We start from the raw sequence: 20,876 nt of genomic DNA on the forward strand, positions 1-20,876 counted from the left end.
GCAAGTAGATTTGCTCACCTGGGACTTTGAGAGGCACGCTGAGGTCGATCTGCACCACCGGAATGTGCTCAACACCTGCCGCATCATACACCTGCAATTGCGGGCACATATATACAGTTGAAGTCAGAAGTTTACATACATCTTAGCCAAATACATTTAAACTCAGTTTTTCACAATTCCTGACAATTGTAGAAAATATTCCCTGTCTTAGGTCAGTTAGGATCACTACTTTATTTTAAGAATGTGAAATGTGAGAATAATAGTAGAGAGAATGATTTACTTCAGCTTTTATTTCTTTCATCACGTTCCCAGTGGGTCAGAAGTTTACATACACTTTGTTTGTATTTGGTAGCATTGCCTTTAAATTGTTTAACTTGGGTCAAACATTTTGGGTAGCCTTCCATAAGCTTCTTACAATAAGTTGCTGGAATTTTGAGTCAGTTACTGCTGTAACTGAGTCAGGTTTGTAGGCCTCCTTGCTCGCACACGCTTTTTCAGTTCTGCCCACAAATTTTCTATCGGATTGAGGTCAGGGCTTTGTGATGGCCACTCCAATGCCTCGACTTTGTTGTCTTTAAGCTATTCTGCCACAATTTTGGAGGTATGCTTGGGGTTATTGTCCTTTTGGAAGACCCATTTGCGACCGAGCTTTAAATTTCTGGCTGATATCTTGAGATTTGCTTCAATATATCCACTTAATTTTCCTTCCTCACGATGCCATCTATTTTGTGAAGTGCACCAGTCCCTCCTGCAGCAAAGAACCCCCACAACATGATGCTGCCACCCCCATGCTTCACGGTTGGGATGGTGTTCTTCACCCTTTTTCCTCCAAACATAACGATGGTCATTATGGCCAAACAGTTCAATTTTTGTTTCATCAGACCAAAGGACATTTCTCCAAAAAGTAAGATCTTTGTCCCCATGTGCACTTGCAAACTGTAGTCTGGCTTTTTTATGGTGGTTTTGGAGCAGTGGCTTCTTTCTTGCTGAGCAGCCTTTGAGGTTATGTTGATATAGGACTTGTTTTACTGTGGATATAGATACTTGTCTACCCATTTCCTCCAGCATCTTCACAAGGTCCTTTGCTGTTGTTCTGGGATTGATTTGCACTTTTCACACCAAACTACGTTCATCTCTAGGAGACAGAATGCATCTCCTTCCTGAGCGATATGGCTGCGTGGTCCCATTGTGTTTATACTTGCGTACTATTGTTTGTACAGATGAACGTGGTACCTTCAGATATTTGGAAATTGCTCCCAAGGATGAACCAGACTTGTGGAGGTCCACAATTGTTTTTCTGAGGTCTTGGCTGATTAATTTTGATTTTCCCATGATGTCAAGCAAAGAGGCACCGAGTTTGAAGGTAGGCCTTAAAATACATCCACAGGTACACCTCCAATTGACTCCAATTAGCCTATCAGAAGCTAATTGGCTAATTGCCTAAAGGCTTGACATAATTTTCTGGAATTTTCCAAGCTGCTTAAAGGCACAGTTAAAGGAATAGTTCACCCAAAATTGAAAATTTGCTTTTAATTTACTCACCCTCAGGCCATCCAAGATGTATCAGAGTTTCTTTCATCATCAAAACAGAATTAAATCTTGGGTTCATAAGAACTTTATTTGTCGACTGAAGTCGTGTGGATTATTTTGATGCACCCTAAATATGCATTTTGGACCGTCAAAAAATGGAGTACAACTTGCATTGTTTAGAGGAGGAGGCCTGAAATGAAATCCTAAAAGTCTTAAATTCTGTTTTGATGAAAAAATAGCAAATTTTCATTTTTGGGTGAACTATTCCTTTAACTTAGTGTATGTAAACTTCTGACCCACTGGAATTGTGATATAGTCAATTAAAAGTGAAACAATCTGTCTGTAAACAATTGTTGGAAAAATTACTTGTGTCATGCACAAAGTAGATGTCCTAAATGACTTGCCAAAACTATAGTTTGCTAATATGAAATCTGTGGAGTTTTTAAAAAATTAGGTTTAATGACTTCAACCTAAGTGTATGTAAACTTCTGACTTCAACTGTAGGCTTTCATAACTCTTCGTACCAAGATCAATGAGAAGTTCAAGACAATAGTTCAAACCAAGAAACATACTACCAAACAAAGACGTTTGGCATTTAGAAATACATTTTGGTCTATAGATTATTTAATCATAGAAATCATGTTGGACTCCATACCTTCTGAGATGATGGGGAGGCTTTGATGTAGAATGGGTTGTTGGCCTGTTCTTGCTTCCTGGCTTCCCTTCTCTGTTTGAAATCAAAATTAAGAACAACAGCATTTGAAAATAGATCTAGATCACATTTTCTGGTGGACATTTTGACTTCTACATCTGTATCAATATTAATAAGGATGCGAGTGAGTTATAGAGTGTTTATGAGTGTACCCACCCTGGCCAGCTCCTTCTCGTCCACCTCAGTGTGTTTTGTTCTAGAATGCTTGGGTTCTTCTTTAGCAAACACAGCTTTGGGTTTCTCATCCTCAGACTCGCTCTCTGACGGAGGCTCATTGATCCAGGCATCCAGATCCAGACTGAGGGACAAAAAACATGTTGAATTATAATTATTGAGCATTTTGAATGGAATTATGTCATGAATAAATAAAAAAAAAAAAAAAAAAAAAAAAAACCCTCACCCTTCTGGTATAGGCACTTTCTTCTGGGCCTTGGGGGCCACGGGGTTGAGCTCTCCAGCAAAGAGAGCCGTCACTTCCTCTGCTACATCTACATTCTTTTGCTGCAGCTTCTGGATGTACTTCACCAGCTGCAGGATGCAGGATGCCTGCGGGGGAATGTTACAGTTAGTGCTGCAGTTTACATATCAGTGTCTGTGCAAAATGACTCATAGCATGATATCATTATGACTTAATGCTGCAAGGCATCACAAAAAATTATGATTGTGTGTGGCTCTGTTTTAAAACATAATGAGTTGCCTCTCATTCTAATTGCTGCACCCTATCCAGTAAGGAACCTCATAAATTACGGATATGATATGGTTTCTCAAGAAACAAAAAATAATAGTTGATTTCAACCAGACACAGTATAGAATGAGGGGCATCACTGGTATACTTATTAATGGGAGAAATCATAAAGCCGAATACGACAGCTCTAGGAATAGAAGTCCTGACTTACAGTTAAAATGTTCACTAAGATTTTGCCTTTCATTTTTTTGTTTTTTATCGAGAACATGCATGCGCATTAGCTGGACCAGTCTGAAAAAAGCATTTTTTTGAGCTAAACGAGCTAAATTGATATGATATTGATATGACTTCGGTCAGATTTTACTGCTGATGTGAGATACAGCATGTAATTTGTTCGAAATCAACTGTTTAGGAAGTTTTCTTTCCCCCCATTTTACAGGAACTGTACTTGTACCCCAAAAAAATAGCTGCCTAGGAGGCGATAGAACCATGGGCGCCCAGATGATCTGACTTGCCTTAAAGACTTTGGTAAGACATTAGCATGTTGCTAAGCTAACAGCGTGAAAGTAAAAAGTGCAAATACAGGCACTTAGGAACTTTTTGGGGGTTTCACGCAGTTTGCATAGCAACATGCTAACATCTTACAAAACTTTGTGTGTGTGATGTATTTGCACTTTTTATTGTTAAGCTGTTAGCTTAGCAAAATTTTAACATCACCAATATGTGTGTATGCTATGTAGTTGCGCTTTTTAGTTTCAAGCTGTTAGATAACCAACATCCTAACATCTTTCCAATAATTGTTTGTGTTAAAAGCTTGAGATTCTAAAATGTGCAAAAAATACATAGTGCACAAATACGGTAAGATGTAAAGATATTGCTAAGCTAACTATATGAAACTAAAAAAGCTCAACAAATACATAGCGCACACAAATATTGGTAAGATGTTAGCATGTTGCTAAGCTGACAGCGTGAAACTCCAAAGAGTGCAATAAATAGCAAAAAATACATAGTGCACACAAATACTGGTAAGATGTTAGCATGTAGCTAAGCTGACAGCTTGAAACTAAAAAGTACAAAATATACACAGCACATACATATTGTGTAAAAAAGTGCATTTTAAATAAGATTGAAGTAATGTTTGTCAACACTTTTCAGTTCTTTTATATTGATAATCAATATTTCCCTTTTAGAAGAAAATTTTAACTTAGCTTGTTGCATTGTCGTCTATGATGCCTTAAATGATACGGTCTAGGTTTTAGAACAGAACTTGTGTGTGTGTCCTCTCCTCACCCTCTCCTGCACTTCCAGGTTAGCACTCTGGACGAACAGTGGCAGTCTGTCTATGAGAAGTTGGCTCGTCTCCTGCGTGGCCTGGCTGTCCATCTCGCCTTCATGTTTCTGCAGCACAGTAGCAAACAGCTTTGCGGCATTCTGTACATACACTGCCTGAATATGACCAGGCAGTGTAGCCACTTTGGGTCTCAACATAGCCTCCAATGTCTGCATGGGATCTTCCAAATGCCTGCAAGGAATATGTACTTTAGCAAGCTGTTCAATTACTTTGTTCAGATAGGCAGCAAAAGCATATTTTTTGGCATATTTGATTGAAGTCTGTTTTGTTTTGAATAGTTTGAACAGCAAACATACGTGAAATCCGATGCTTTCAAATGAGATCCAAACCACATCCATGTGTAGTTTTGATATTCAGGACACAATGCCATAAGACTATGCAATATTTGAGGTTTGTCCGAATACACTCTTTTTCGTTCACCTTTACTCATACAGTGAATGTGATATTCACTATGTAGTGAACACAAATTACTCAATGTGTGAAATTTTGAGTCCATCGCTGTGGCGAGATGGTGTGCAAAATTTCTAGTTTTCCATACTTTCCACACCAATAGCAACTGTAAGTTCTTGCAGAAGAAAGTCTCTTTGGATCGTGTGGAAGCTTATGTCATTTTTATATATGTATGTCATATTTTGACTACACTGTCTGAACAAACAGATTCATCGCTTGCAAAATGACAGACAGTCAGTACTAAATGCAAATCCGATATGTGTGCCTGAACAAACCGTGGGTTTAAACTTTCAACCTTTCTAGCCCAGACTTTAAACCACTAGGCTACATCAACACTCACTCTGAAAACTCTCCGCAGATCCACGCGGCAGCATAGAGAACCTCACAGATGCCATTTCGCTGTGTGTTGCCGGTCAGCAGGTGTGCGTTGTCAAGCAGAGTCGCCATTTGAGCGACAGCAAAGCCTCGGATGGCTTTGACGCGGATGGCGACATCCAGCATCTGCGAGGCAATCAGGTGACCGTGCCTTGTGCCCTCCAAACGAGTCAACTCCACCAAAATACTGATGTACCTGGAAGACACATATGTGGTGGATTTATAGACTTTCGGACTCAGACAACAAAACAATTCACATTTTGAACACGAATAACAGAAGACTGACAGATATTTGGCCATTTTGAGAATACGAACTGATAACTGTGCCCGCTAACAGAATTGTCAGCCATTAAAAATGGTCAAACATAGCAAAGGAACATTCAAGTGTTTTTTTCTCAGTTCATATACATTTATTTGAAACATTATGGCACTATAATTAGTCATATTACAGACACTTTTATCCAAAGTGACTTTTAACTTATTACCTGTAACTTGCTCAAAGGCACAAAGATGATAGCATAAAGATCTTCCCCTGCTATGTTCGGACCTTCAACCGTTTGGTTACCAGCCTAGATCTTTAACCACGATGCCACAATACCCCAAATAAAATAAAGCTGCTCATCATAGCTGCATTGCTATAGTTATACAACCCTCCTCCTCCCCAGCAGCACTTGTCTAGATCTGCAGATGGGGGATTGTATGCAAGTCTTACATGCTCAACACAGTATGTCTGTGTATATTCTAGCAGTAGTACTTCAGTGTGTACTTTGCTGGCTAGTCTTACCACTCAAAATTGGTGATGTACTGGTAGTTGCTCTGGCTGCAGATGTCGATGATCTTGGTGAGTAATTCGTCTCTGTAAGTGGTTCCCTCAGCTTTGTCCACGTGCAGCATCAGTTTCTTTACAATCTCCATTAAGTTCTTCTTTGACACCTAATTACACACATTTACCATCATGTTTAATGCAGCATTACATTTAGGTATTAAGACATGAGATCTAGCGGAACATTAATTGAATAAATGTTGTTGAAGATGCTTTACACACCATGCCGTAGAGCAGATCCAGGGCTCTCAGACGAATAGACTCATCTTTATCGTCCAGACATTGCAGAATCAGGTCCTTGTGTGATTGCACAGACTTGGGATGGGTCTTCAGGATCTTAGACATAGCCAGTAGACCCAAGTACTTCACTGCAACACACCACAGTGTTTTAGTGATTCATGCAATGACGGACAGTCTGTACAGATGATCAGTTGTAGCTACGTATACTGCTATTCTTCTATTCATTGTTTTGAATACATTTAATGTTTTAAGCAACCTTTATTCAGCTTGTTGCAATTTGACCGAATATATATGCCAATATGATAGTAATGCAATATGAATTCAGATTCTACAGTGTTGGCTTAGATCTATCAAAAGAAAGAATTCAAAATCTAACCACTCTAAATTTACAAGGGCGGGGTATTGGCAGAGATTTCTCAACTACTACTTAATCGCCTGATCTCAACAGTGCATAGCATGCATTGTGACTGCATTGTTGCAAGGATACGTCACTGACAAGGCGACATCTGCTGGACAGGATGTTCGGTGCAAATAATGTTTAGCGAAATATTGACGTATTACCAGAAAAAGGCATAGTTTAAAAGATCAATCTTGTGATTTAAAGAATTGATACACAAATCGCTCGAATAAAGATTGGAAAGTTTATATTTTTACCCAGCCCTACTATTGATTATATGTATAAATAACAGCAAAATTATTGCGAGACTACATCAAATTAACACACAGAAGACAAAATAAAGACAATGGGAAAAGACAACACAAATACAAAGGACAAAAAACACACAAATACACCCCACAAACACACTCACAAACACACACCCCCAACAAAATGGCTTCTTTTTTATTTGACTCATTGCCAGATTCTTTAAGGTTAATTCTATCAGTCATAACCAATTAATCATACATATTGTTTTAAATGGCCACGAAACCAGTGGTCTTGGCCCACTAGAACAGCAGGATTAGCCTTCACTGTCTAGCTTCATCACTGCCTTACCAAAATGTATAAATACAATGGTCTAATTCAAGAACATATGAGGCTTCAGGATTAATAGAATGCAACTGGAAGTAAAAATCTAAAGGTTCTGCAAGGGAACGAGGGATTTTTGAGAAACAAAACATGGCAGTCCAGGATTCACAGAGCTACTCTAGAGCAGCAAGCTCTTACTGGGACACTGATAACTCGAACTCATGCAACATAATTCTGATTTTCTAATGCAAAGGTCTTAGAAAAAATAAGACACTGCAATGTGTTTGGAGGACAATTTTAGAAAGCCCTTAGAGGGTCTGGAAGTTCCTCAACATCTCTTGCCAATTCCATATTGTAGCACTGAGTGGTCTTCGAGTTATCCAGGATGGAGATCTACATAGACTCCATCTATAGGGCCACAGGGGGGAACTCAGAAACACACAGACAATGAGAGAATGACACACTGCAGGCATTGACAGAAGGCTCACAGTTCTGGTCCGAGTCTTCTATCAGGATTCGCAGTTTCTGCACACAGAGCTGTACATGGGAGAGCAGAAATAGAAAAGAGTGAGAGACAAGGGTTCAAGCCATTACTTCCATATTTAAAACCTTTCCACACCAGCTTACACAGTCATAGGCGGATCAAGTGCTTGTTAGCAATCCAAGAACTTCAGTTTGGCAACTTCAACTACATAAAAGTTAATTCTGAGAAATGAGTTCAATTTGTGCACATTTGCAGCATTCCCATATGCAAAATATTGAGTATTAAGAATTAATAGACCATAAAATGCGGATGTGACTTCAAAAGCTGTAGCAAACTGTAAATCAAACTGGCGTGGAAGGGGTTAAGATTAACAGCAGTGAAAAAAAATGGCTGTGATGTATAGTGATAGACTGATATTTTGTCCAGGGTGATTAATCAGGTGATATTTGGCCATTTGTAGATTTCTGTTTTCAAATATTAGCAATGAATTTTGAGTATGTATTATATCAGCCACACAACTCTCTAAATCAGCCATTTTCAAACTAGGGTTCAGGGACCCCTATATATATATATATTTAGTGACAATGACCCACCTGTATGCTTGCGCTGTGATTGGGCATCCCAGAGGACAGTGAGATCAGCACTGGGGTAAAAACAGAAAGAGAGAACAGAAATGAATGGTACTGTTGAAAAGCGTACACCTCCTACAACACCGGGTCACGGCACCAGATAATACTGACCTGCTATAACCGTGTTGACGCATTCATACAGAAGAGACATAGCGGAGGTACTGAGAGAGTGAATGATAGGAAGGACATACAAAAAAAAGAGAAATATTACTTTTAAACATCAATATTTATGGCCAGTTGGAAAGTTACGGTTAAGTGTTGAAGTTCTTACCTGTGAATGAGGTTTGTCAGGGGTTCGATAAGTTTCTTTCCCAAACGAGGCTCCAGAGGAGTGAGAGCACCAAACTGAAATAAACAAGAACCATTAAAGGGGGTACATTATGGAGTACAGGATTGACGATGCTCTTTTCAAATAAATATTTTAATATACTAAATAGACCAACTCAAATGTTCACAACTAAAAGATCCCTCCCCAGTCCAACCAAACCATTTATGTAAACTAAGCTGTAAATTTGGGCCATTCATTGGGACGATGTCACAACCATGTGCACATAAACATACTACCACCCAAGTTTTGTATTTCTAATGATGGAATTTGCTATTTTAATTTTTGAGTGAACTATCCCTTTAAAGGTTCAGAGAGAGGATGCACATTGGTCATGAAAAATTATGTTTTCAGTATAAAAAAAACTTGACAATTACATTACAAATATACTTCAGTAAAACAATGCTACAGAAGTGTAGAATATGGCCCCTTTAAGCCACATTTGCACATCTGCTTGGTTGTTTTCTTACCAGCTTAATGATTTTGATGAGCACCCAGTTGTTGGTGGAGGATGTCATGAGCTTGAAGAACAAGGGTGCCAGGGAAAGATAGTTCTTGGGGTTTCTTCTGGCCAGCTCACAGATGACGTTCACAGCTGCTGACTGGACGCCTGCAACATAAACGATCAAAGACCGAGCTCATGTGGAAGTCTGAAATTTTAGCGAGCACTCTAAAAGATACAGGATTCCCACATGTATTTTTAAAATAATTTTATATAGATTGCTAGGGAGATTTCCATTTGTATGCCAGGTACTAATTCTTGGAATGAATGGATTTAAATGACTATTTATTAGTGTACAAAATGTCTCCATAAAAGAAGGATTTGGCTTTCTGGGCCCCCATGCAGAGCATAAACACACAAATTCACATTCAATACAGAAATTCTATACAAATTTTATTACATTTCCATGACTTTTCTAAGCCTGGAAATTTTAACATTCCCTGTCACCCTAAAGTAACATTTAGGTGAGGATCTGGCACTCTTACCAGGATCTGGGTCCTCCAGCTTTTCTTTGAGTCGGGGGAAGGCGGGACGGAGGGACTCGGGGTACTTCAGGAACACTTTATACATGATTAGCACCGCTTTCTTCCGAATGTATGGCTTAGTGTGGGACATCTGGGATGGAGATGGGGTGAAAGGGAAAGAACATGAGCCATGCTTTATGTACAATGCCAATATTTGCCAAACCTATAAGCTTGGTTTACAGTTCTTTAATACGCTTTTATTAAAGGCTTTACCAAAGTCATGATGTCATTGGCCAGGTCGCGGGCAAGGTCAGGGGTCACAAAGCAGGAAAGGCCAGTCAGGGCCACGCCAGTGTCATACTGGTTGGGACTACTGAGATCCTAGTGAGACAGAAAGAGAAAAGTGATAAATATGATACAGCGATCTGTTTAACCAACTAGACTTTTACATTTTCTAAAGAAAAACTTGCTACCACAATGCTGTCATTGTATGCTTACTTTAGCAAGCACCACTAAAAATATACAGGAAGGGGCAAACTCGCCTTGCGGATCTGATTGGTTGTCAGCATGATGACATCAGTGCTCTCGTGAAAGCATTGAGATGCTGCAAGGTAGCCGATTCGCTGAAATTGAAAGAAAAGATAGTCATGAAAATGTGGGCCTGGTCTTAAAGGGTGCTAAATATTATTTCCGAAGCAGTTTCTCACCTTGTACGTGAATTTGGAGGAGCTCATCACCTCCACGATGTTAAATGCAGCCCAGCTGACATCATAGCCCAGCATTTGCAACTGCAATAAGAAGAGTGCCAAAAATACAAAGAGATACATTCATGTATTAATATATCGCAATATTTTCCCCCACAATATTGTAACATTAAAGATTAGGTACGTAATTTCTGTGACACTAGGCGCCACCGCCACCGAACGGAATTGCAAAAATAAACAATGTTTTTAAAAAAGCTTTCCAAATAAACCCCTCGTCTGCTGTTGTTCAACCGTCAGACAGTCCCGCCCCATACTTACACCGTTGGTTGAGTAACATTGTTGGGGCAGGTCTAAGCGGGTCGCTCAAACCAAACATGAATTTTTATAGCGCCGGAGTCAGGGTTTACAGTTTGAGGAAATTAAACTATGAATGGCTTACTTATAGTTGTCTCTGCATATTAAGCTGGGCTAGAAGTATTTTAAGACCAAAAAAAGTTATACTTTTTGTATCGATACGATCTTGTATCGATAATTTAGATCCTAGTATTGATATTTTCATTCATCAATTTGTGTATTAAGAAGCAGGTCGTCTATTAGCGCAAACTTGTCAGTGCGGACAGTCGCTTCTTTCAGGCACGAGAGTGACTGAAACTAAAAGCACAGTATTTACGCTTTCTCTCAAGGACATGCTTGGTCTCTCTCAAGCATTTAACGCAGTTTTAATCTCAACCCACTTATATTAAGATGCATCACGTTTAGTGCTGTCAGTTGATTAAAATTTGACCTTAACCCTAATCTTTCACAGTTAATCGCGATTAATCACAGATTTTGAATGTGCTGAAATTTTACTCTTTGTATATTTCTTTTCCTGTCAAAATCAATTTATTTTTTCTTCTTAAGAAAGAAAACAAAACAATTAAAACAGTAATGTTTTATTAACATTTTCCAATAAAGCCTTCCACAATATAAAGATAGAAATGCACTAAAATAGTATCAATTCAAGTAACATTAAAAGTTTCAATAAATCTAACTGGGAGTTTGACTAATTGAAAGTAGGGATGCACCAAAATTTCCACCAGTGAAAATCTTGGCTGAAAATCTAAACAAAAACTGTTACTTTAAAATCAAGTAATAGAAAAAAGAAAATGCAGCGTTTTATGTGAAAAGATTTAAACAGCAGCTTATGTTTAAATATATATCGATGGTAACATGACTGTGATTATAAATTGAGATTTTCGCATCTGTACAGTACGTGTATGTGTGCGCAACAGCACAAAAACACTCAAAGGAGTTTATGAAAGCACACTGTGGTGAAATTTAAAATGCAAATGCACATTTTGTTGGTATTTGCCTTACCTAGTTGCCTAAAGTCTACATTCCCAAAAGTAATGAAGCGATCGCTCTCTTGAATATCAGCGCATTAATAAAGAGTGTTTTTCCGTGCGTATTCAGAGGCTGTTGAGCTTGAGCCACCATCATATATATCACCTAAAATTCAACCCGCTTTGCATCCACTGCTCGCGTTCTTGCGCAAACAGACAAATTCAAAATAGCTTTTTGTCTGAAACTGGACCAGTGAGTGACACCGTCACAGATAAACTCCATTTATTTTTCCCCACTCACAACAATATTTACAATATGGATGATGGACAGATACAAGAAAAATTTAGAACAGGAAGGTATGCTTTTGTCCTTTGTTCATAAGCACTTTGTAGGGTAAATATTTGCTTATGTTTGGCAAAAGTCAGTTTATACATACAGACCTATATACAGTATATATTAGTATATACATATACGATAGATAGATAGATACAGTGTGTATGTGAATGGATCTTACGTAGGTGAGCTTGCAGACTGCGTTGGCTTTGACAGCAATGTTGTCCTGTTTGAGTTCTTGTTTGATCTCATCGATGCATGTAGAGATGTATTTGGCCTGTAGAAGGAAAAGGAAGTATTGTTAGAAAGAGTGAGTCAAAAATAAAAGCAAACACTACTCTCCACCCAGGGGTATCATTTAACTTCCTGTTCTCAGCTGTATAGATGTCAAATCCCTGTCTGAACTCAATTGAGAAGAACATTTTTGAGTTTTAAAATCAAAACATTGAGAGGGAGAGTGATTTGAGGTTTTCCATGCCACAATAAAAGATTTCACATTCATAGAGGTAGCGCTGCCACTGAAATGCACTGAAGGAAATGCTGCCAGTTTCAATTTCACACTGTGAGTATTTTAGTACGGTCTTCGGTCCGCATCTGTGAAAAAATAGCACGTGCAAGAACCATTAACGGAAACGAAAGTCAAGAAAAATCAAACGGTTACAGTATTTTTTTTTCTCCCCTTTTCTCCCCAATTTGGAATGCCAAATGCGCTCAAAGTCCTCGTGGTGGCGCACTGCCTCAATCAGGGTGGTGGAGGACGAATCTCAGTTGCCTCCGCGTCTGAGACCGTCAATCCACGCATCTTATCACGTGGCTTGTTGAGCGTGTTACCGCGGAGACATAGCGCGTGTGGAGGCCTCGCGCTATTCTCCGCGGCATCCACACACAACTCACCACGTGCCCCACCGAGAGCGAGAACCACATTATAGCGACCATGAGGAGGTTACCCCATGTGATTCTACACTCCCCAGCAACCGGGCCAATTTGGTTGCTTAGGAGAACTGGCTGGAGTCACTCAGCATGCCCTGGATTCAAACTCGCGACTCCAGGGGATGGTAGTCAACGTCAATACTCGCTGAGCGACCCAGGCCCCGTACGGTATTTATTTATTTATTTTTAAATGGAACCGGTTCTAAACAACTGGTTCCCAACCCTAGTTATTTGTTAACATTTTTACAATGTTTGGAGAAAAAGTTCTTAGTGCAATGTTCTTAGTAGTGTTTGAATGTCACGTAAACATATTGTTCCGTTGTTAATACAAATGCAGTTGGCAAAATATTTTCAGCAATGTTACGCTAATTATGCTTCGAAATAACGTTCTAACATTCTACAGAAAATTGGACATTTTCACATTCCCATTAGTACTGTTACACCCAACTTAACATTTTTCAGTAGCGTGACAGTGGTTAAGCTATTTAACACAATAATGTAGCTTTTCCAGTAAAAAAGCTCCTTTTTCAATGAGTAGCACTGTAGCATAAAAAAATGCTACATTGTATTGGAAAGGCAGCAATGGAGTAATCAAACACGCTAATCTAAACAGTGCTCTCTCTCATGTAGCACTGGGAAATTAAATTAAAACCAATTAAAATAAATGATTTCCTTATATTTAGCACTAGGGACAGAGATTAATTTTAGTAAGTCAGTTCTTTCAGATGATTAATGTAAAGAACTAGTTTGCATAAATGATTTACTGATTCATTTGAGCACTGCAGCCTTAAAGGGACTTTGCCTCCTTTTTGAAGTGAAATATTTAGTGCATTGCAGCTGTTTACCACTATATTTCGATTCATTTATATAAAATAGGGTGTTCCCTAGTTTTAGTGCATATTAGAACCAAACTGGAATTTTTTGAAAGTGGAAACTTGTTAGCTGTGATATCGGTTACTGACCATAAAATAATCATCAGCCAAATTTGGTATCAATCAAAATTTGTTGATGCATCTCTAGACAAACCTTTTGGCGCAGTTAGAGCCAAGGAGAACCAGACTGATAGTCCATGAAATCTAGGCTCCAGGACTTGACAGCTATGAATTAGGCCTATATCGTTAAATGCTTTGATTTTTCAGTCGTGTTTCACATTATATACAAGTCACAATCTAAGGTAGATGGTTGAACACCAAAAGCTTAATATAAAAACACACCACAAATCTAGGTCAGTCTGTGTGATATTTGACTGACTGAATGAGCTTATAAATCACAATATCTTATGACCAGTAACATTAAATGGGTGGGTGCTGCAAAAAAAAAAAAAAAAAGAAGAGAGAGACCTTTAAGATAGATAAAATGGCACACAGACTTTGTGCACACACACACACACACACACACACACAAAGTGCTGTTGTATTAAGTGAGTGTGTGGTCATGTGTCTTTAGTCATGAGACAGCCAGAGCAGTGACAGCAGGGGAAGAAATGAAGGCGTGAGAGAACTACTACATGGGCACAAACCCTCATTTACCAGACAGATGTATAGCAAGACATCTAAAGTGGAATAAAAAGTTTGATATTATTGGGAATTTGGTTGAACAATAAACTGTAGGGATGCACCAATGTATCGGCCAGCGATATTTATCAGCCAATTATTGACCAAATTAAAACCATCGGCAAATCAATTTTAAGCATGAAAATGCTGAAATGAAAAACCGATGGTTCATTTAAAATGAATTATCAACACACTTTGTAAAAACTCTTTGAACACAAATGTACAATGCAGAAATAATGATAGCAACAGAATGTAGAAGGGTTGGCACTCCTAAGAACATGTAATATTTCATTTATAATCATTCTCGTTCTCACATTGAGGAAAAACTGTCATTACAGACGTGACAGTTGTGAAAGTGGCAATTACCTATAGGCTATATGATGAAATAAAACCATCAAAATGCTTTGAGACTGGGAGCACCCTTTGACTTCTGAGTCAATTAAATTTTATATCGGAAAAGTTTTCTGGAAAATCAATAAAATATATATTGGTTTATACATAAAATAACCATATAGTAATATTTTTGGAACTCCAGACAGTGAATTAAATACTTTATAAAATTAAAACTACTTCCTCTTTATTTGGAACAAGACAAACAATGTCAAAGTTAATAAATAAATATCAACCTGACCAAAAATGCTAAATATAACAGTATGACACATTCCAGTTTAAAATGTTGTTGACCAATATTATTATTATTATTATTATTATTATTATAAATGTTGCTCAAGAAACTTAAGATCCTCTCAAAGCAATGCGACAAAGAAAATAAAACATTAGAAAAAAAATATCCAATGACAATACACTTCTTGAAGAAAATAAATATCAAATAAATATCACTTCTTGCAAAATATTATTATTATTTTTTTTATATGACCGAATTAATGCGGAGTTCATCTTTTGGCTTTCATAATATTCTTTTGCCTGCTTCTTTTTGAGGTGGTGAAACAGACTGCTTGTATTACGAGTGATTATAGTTGTGCGAACCACAGATGTACAGGGCTCCTGACTGCGACCAAAAATAAATGATTGCAACAATAATTTAAAATCTAGTTGCCATTGGTGACAGTCAGGATGGGCTTTCATATGCGGTTTCGTCAGATATCATCTTGTGAGTTATTGAATACATCTTTAGAATATCAGTGTGTCTCGCGCCGCTTTTCACCCTTTCTGTTGATATGAGCTCGCTAGCTGCACGCAACAACAAACAGTGCAAGCCATGAACCGGGTCTTTATAATGAATAACCCGACAAGAGCTCGTTTGAACTCAGGAGCTCAGGTCAGCAGTTTGAATTCGAGTCACTTTCTCAGTGAATCACCCGACAGTGAGTTCACAACTGCTATGTTGCTCGGAAATGCACCCAAGAATTTCACACACTATTGCACTTGTGTATATGGTTGTGTGACAATAAAAGTGATTTGATTTGAACTGGGAGCACAAACATTTCAAAATAGTATTCCCATGTGTATTTCAGGCTTGTTTATAATTAAAAGTCCCGTGTTATGTACCAAATCTTTTTTTTTTTTTTTTCTGGTTATTATCGATTGGGATCGGAGTGGCACAATAAACTGCATCTGGGATTTGATTCAATTTGCACTCTTGTGGTCTGGGCCATCTAGTCACAGTAAAGACTATTTTTTTTATTTATGAGAGATTAGGGTTGTGCTGATAGACAATGATCTCAGGGATTGACGATGGCCAGAGTGATCGCCAATAGCTGATGCCTTTGACTGTGCCAAGACGATATTTGACTCGTTTTCCCATTAATGTATTAAATTATTATTACTATCAAATTAATATTACAAATAATTTGCCCCGCAGAACACAGACACACCCTGAAAGAAATATTAAGAACAGATGACAGAAAAGCCGTCTATGCGCATGTATGACACACTGTTTGTACGGAGGTGTGCAGTCTCGTGGAACACGTGTATGTAAAGAGTTCTCACTCTTTCTTTGTTTCAGCCTTCTGAAATTTTTTTGCAAGAACAGTATTGTCTATGAGTGCTGCAAATGACCTCAGACATCTCAGCTCAGGAGGTGCTTTGAGTTCAGTTTGCTTTATTTCCACAGAGCAGATTATTGTGACCACAACTCTGTAGCCTATACATCTGTGATTAAAACATAATACAAAAACATGTTCACCTTTGAATTTTTAGTTAATATAAATAAAAAATAAAGTTCAAAGTTTGAAATCAAGGTGTCTTGCTTTATTGTGTAGGCTTAACCCTAACCCTGCTTAACGAAAATTATCCCATAGTACCACCTAGCGTCTAACCAGCGGTAACACCGATGTTCGTTGGTTTGAAAGTGAACATCGCACAGGCTGACGATAGAACGATCTGACTATGGAGAAGATAACTCAACCCTAATATATATATATACAGCTGCAATCAAAATTATTCAACCCCCCCAAGACAGTAAGGATTTACAAAGGTAAGCTTTTCTGATGACCCAGAATTTTTAAACTTTACACCTATATCAGTTGAGTGACACATTCAAAGTCATAGTGTGAATATATAACATAATATTTGTAAATAACAGGATTTTTTAAAAATACAGCCATGTCATAATTACACAACCCCTATTGCATGTAGCTGTTTCTTAAATATGTAAGGCTACACAAGTAATTGTTTTAAAACAAAATAAGTCATCAATCTGCAATGGCACTTAAGTTTTAAAATATAAGTTAAGCGTTGTAAGCAAAAATGAATTTCTATGCAAAAAATGCAATTAAAAATAAGCTGTCTCAAAAGCTAATAGAGGAGATTATTTCATTACACAAGAAACATCATGGCTAAAAGTACATTTCCAAGGCACTTCAATTTCCAATAGACAAAGTTGGCAGCACCATTCATACATTTTTTTAAATATGGTATAACAGCAACCTTCTTGGGGTGTGGTAGAAAGCAAAACTTCAAGGGAAATGTTGACTTGAATATTCAAGAAGTAATAGGAAAGACCTGTGGAGTCCTGGAAGAAGGTTTTATGGACGTATGACACTAAACTGAAAATGAGTTTTAGACCCATGGGTCAGCAGTATGTCTGGAGTAAGATGACAAGGTCATGACAAGAACGACACCATCCCCACAGTCAAGCATGGCGGTGGGTCAGTCCTGTTATGGGGGTGTTTTGCGGCTGCAGGAAACAGCTATCCTGACTATGTGACTGACACCATGGATTCTTTCAGGTATCTGGCCATTTTGGCATGAAAAATGTGATGCCTTCAGTGTGTAAATTGAAGCTCGGTGATCACTGGACTTTCCAGCAAGACAATAACACCAAGGATACGTCCAAGTTGTCCAAAATCTGGTTCATTTAATCCTTAAATGTCCCTTTCAGTCCATCATTAAAATCCCATTGCAAACCTTTGTTGGGATTTCAAGGAAGCAGTGGCAGCACAGAAACCAAAGAATGTCAATGAGCTGGAAGCTTTTGCTCATGAGAAATGTGTACAAATTCTAATAGAGAGGTGTCCGAATCCTGAGAACACTTACCTGAAACATTTATTTGCTGATATTAAGGATAAAGGATGCCCCACAAATGATTGACTTCAGGGGTTGAATATTTTTGACATAATATTTGTGGAGAGAATTAGTTATTTTTTATTTTAAAATTTGGGTAAACTGAACTTTGTTCTCAAAATCACTCAAATGTGTATTAAAAACTTACTTTGACTGTTTACTGAGGTTTTAGTTGATGTGTTTTAATTCACATTACCAGAATGTATTGCTGGTCAGCGGGGTTGAATAATTTTGATTGAAACTGATATATATATATATATATATATATATACAGGTGCATCTCAATAAATTAGAATGTCGTGGAAAAGTTCATTTATTTCAGTAATTCAACTCAAATTGTGAAACTCGTGTATTAAATAAATTCAATGCACACGGACTGAAGTAGTTTAAGTCTTTGGTTCTTTTAATTGTGATGATTTTGGCTCACATTTAACAAAAACCCACCAATTCACTATCTCAAAAAATTAGAATACATCATAAGACCAATAAAAAAAACATTGTTAGTGAATTGTTGGCCTTCTGGAAAGTATGTTCATTTACTGTATATGTACTCAATACTTGGTAGGGGCTCCTTTTGCTTTAATTACTGCCTCAATTCGGCGTGGCATGGAGGTGATCAGTTTGTGGCACTGCTGAGGTGGTATGGAAGCCCAGGTTTCTTTGACAGTGGCCTTCAGCTCATCTGCATTTTTTGGTCTCTTGTTTCTCATTTTCCTCTTGACAATACCCCATAGATTCTCTATGGGGTTCAGGTCTGGTGAGTTTGCTGGCCAGTCAAGCACACCATCACCATGGTCATTTAACCACCTTTTGGTGCTTTTGGCAGTGTGGGCAGGTGCCAAATCTTGCTGGAAAATGAAATCAGCATCTTTAAAAAGCTGGTCAGCAGAAGGAAGCATGAAGTGCTCCAAAATTTCTTGGTAAACGGGTGCAGTGACTTTGGTTTTCAAAAAACACAATGGACCAACACTAGCAGATGACATTTCACCCCAAATCATCACAGACTGTGGAAACTTAACACTGGACTTCAAGCAACTTGGGCTATGAGCTTCTCCACCCTTCCTCCAGACTCTAGGACCTTTGTTTCCAAATGAAATACAAAACTTATTCTCATCTGAAAAGAGGACTTTGGACCACTGGGCAACAGTCCAGTTCTTCTCCTTAGCCCAGGTAAGACGCCTCTGACGTTGTCTGTGGTTCAGGAGTGGCTTAACAAGAGGAATACAACAACTGTAGCCAAATTCCTTGACACGTCTGTGTGTGGTGGCTCTTAATGCCTTGACCCCAGCCTCAGTCCATTCCTTGTGAAGTTCACCCAAATTCTTGAATCGATTTTGCTTGACAATCGTAAGGCTGCGGTTCTCTCGGTTGGTTGTGCATCTTTTTCTTCCACACTTTTTCCTTCCACTCAACTTTCTGTTAACATGCTTGGATACGGCACTCTGTGAACAGCCAGCTTCTTTGGCAATGAATGTTTGTGGCTTACCCTCCTTGTGAAGGGTGTCAATGATTGTCTTCTGGACAACTGTCAGATCAGCAGTCTTCCCCATGATTGTGTAGCCTAGTGAACCAAACTGAGAGACCATTTTGAAGGCTCAGGAAACCTTTGCAGGTGTTTTGAGTTGATTAGCTGATTGGCATGTCACCATATTCTAATTTTTTGAGATTGGTGGGTTTTTGTTAAATGTGAGCCAAAATCATCACAATTAAAAGAACCAAAGACTTCAACTACTTCAGTCTGTGTGCATTTAATTTATTTAATACACGAGTTTCACAATTTGAGTTGAATTCCTGAAATAAATGAACTTTTCCATGACATTCTAATTTATTGAGATGCACCTGTATATATATATATATATATATATATATATATATATATATATATAAAATTGATTTGTGATTTGAGATCCAGCTTTTGATACTTGGGACCACTGAGGCACTTGTACACAACTACTACACAAGGTGAAAACATTCACTGATGCTCAAGAAGGCAACACACTACTATATGCAAATTATACTTTATGTAAATACCTGTTATGTAGATTCTGAAGGGCAGTACTAAATAAAATAAAAAAATCTTTTATCTCTTATATTTGTATAAATTCTGAAAGGGGTGTGAAATCTTATGAGACAAAAGGGGAATGCAAATCTGTGTACTCAATTATACAGTATATATTAAAACACCCAATTAATTAGATATCAGCTGTCTTTTCTTTGGCTTTCTATCTTGTTTTTGAACAACAATCTAAATCAAGCAATTCTGTGATGTGGCAACTAAAACAGCCAATGGCTCCCAAGTCAATTTTTTTAGTCTGGAGCCCTGAATGTAGCACCTGTTTTAATAACAAGCTCCTCTTCATTTTCTAGACCTGTTTGGAGGTCATCCCATTCTGTGGAGATTTTGTTCTCCATTTGGGGTTTTCCTGGGTCAAAAATGATTGAGTAGCATGAGTAATCCCGCTCTGAGCTCTCCTGTCTCTGGAGTACGAATATCGGAAAGCCTGCTGGATGCGCGCGCACTTCGGAGCTCCAGAGACATTGAAACATTGGCGTGTTAGATGAGAAGAATATTTAGCTCTTTTAAAAATGCCAAACACGTGATGGTCATTAAATTTGCTCGGGCGCCCGCAGAAAAATGTTCAATACCAGAAAAAACCTGTCCATGTTTCTTCAGTTCTCTCAGTCTCACGTGAAGCCCTGCCCACTGATAGATAAGCCCACGCAGCACACATGGATATTTACATACACTACCGGTCAAAAGTTTTGAAACACTTGACTGAAATGTTTCTCATGATCTTAAAAATCTTTTGATCTTAAGGCGTATGCTTGAATGTTTGAAATTAGTTTTGTAGACAAAAATACAATTGTGCCAACATATTAATTTATTTCATTATAAAACTAAAATTTAATAAAAAAAATAAACTTTTTGAAATTGATGACTTGGACCAAATAATAAAGAAAAGCAGCCAAT

The 20,876-nt window shown here is 38.1% G+C and overlaps 1 protein-coding gene across 6 annotated transcripts in view; it reads right to left on the reverse strand.

Moving 5' to 3' along the window:
* Positions 1-20,876, reverse strand: part of LOC127438568 (AP-3 complex subunit delta-1-like) — a 59,791-nt gene that overhangs the window by 29,553 nt on the left and 9,362 nt on the right. For all 6 annotated transcript variants that reach the window (XR_007896759.1, XM_051694236.1, XM_051694235.1 and 3 more), the window contains exons 2-19: positions 12,079-12,174; positions 10,245-10,325; positions 10,080-10,160; positions 9,811-9,918; positions 9,559-9,688; positions 9,042-9,181; positions 8,518-8,591; positions 8,358-8,407; positions 8,211-8,260; positions 7,622-7,670; positions 6,149-6,294; positions 5,888-6,036; positions 5,069-5,299; positions 4,218-4,449; positions 2,643-2,788; positions 2,399-2,540; positions 2,186-2,257; positions 19-91 (exon numbers count right to left, since the gene is read on the reverse strand). Coding sequence is in view for 5 of the 6 variants with exons in the window: in XM_051694236.1 (XP_051550196.1) it covers positions 19-91; positions 2,186-2,257; positions 2,399-2,540; positions 2,643-2,788; positions 4,218-4,449; positions 5,069-5,299; positions 5,888-6,036; positions 6,149-6,294; positions 7,622-7,670; positions 8,211-8,260; positions 8,358-8,407; positions 8,518-8,591; positions 9,042-9,181; positions 9,559-9,688; positions 9,811-9,918; positions 10,080-10,160; positions 10,245-10,325; positions 12,079-12,174 (2,050 nt within the window). In the remaining variant the exon portion in view is untranslated. The remainder of the gene's footprint in view (positions 1-18; positions 92-2,185; positions 2,258-2,398; positions 2,541-2,642; positions 2,789-4,217; positions 4,450-5,068; positions 5,300-5,887; positions 6,037-6,148; positions 6,295-7,621; positions 7,671-8,210; positions 8,261-8,357; positions 8,408-8,517; positions 8,592-9,041; positions 9,182-9,558; positions 9,689-9,810; positions 9,919-10,079; positions 10,161-10,244; positions 10,326-12,078; positions 12,175-20,876) is intronic.

The sequence above is a fragment of the Myxocyprinus asiaticus genome, chromosome 49, assembly GCF_019703515.2.
Source record: "Myxocyprinus asiaticus isolate MX2 ecotype Aquarium Trade chromosome 49, UBuf_Myxa_2, whole genome shotgun sequence".
In the NCBI taxonomy this organism is placed as follows: Eukaryota; Metazoa; Chordata; class Actinopteri; order Cypriniformes; family Catostomidae; genus Myxocyprinus; species Myxocyprinus asiaticus.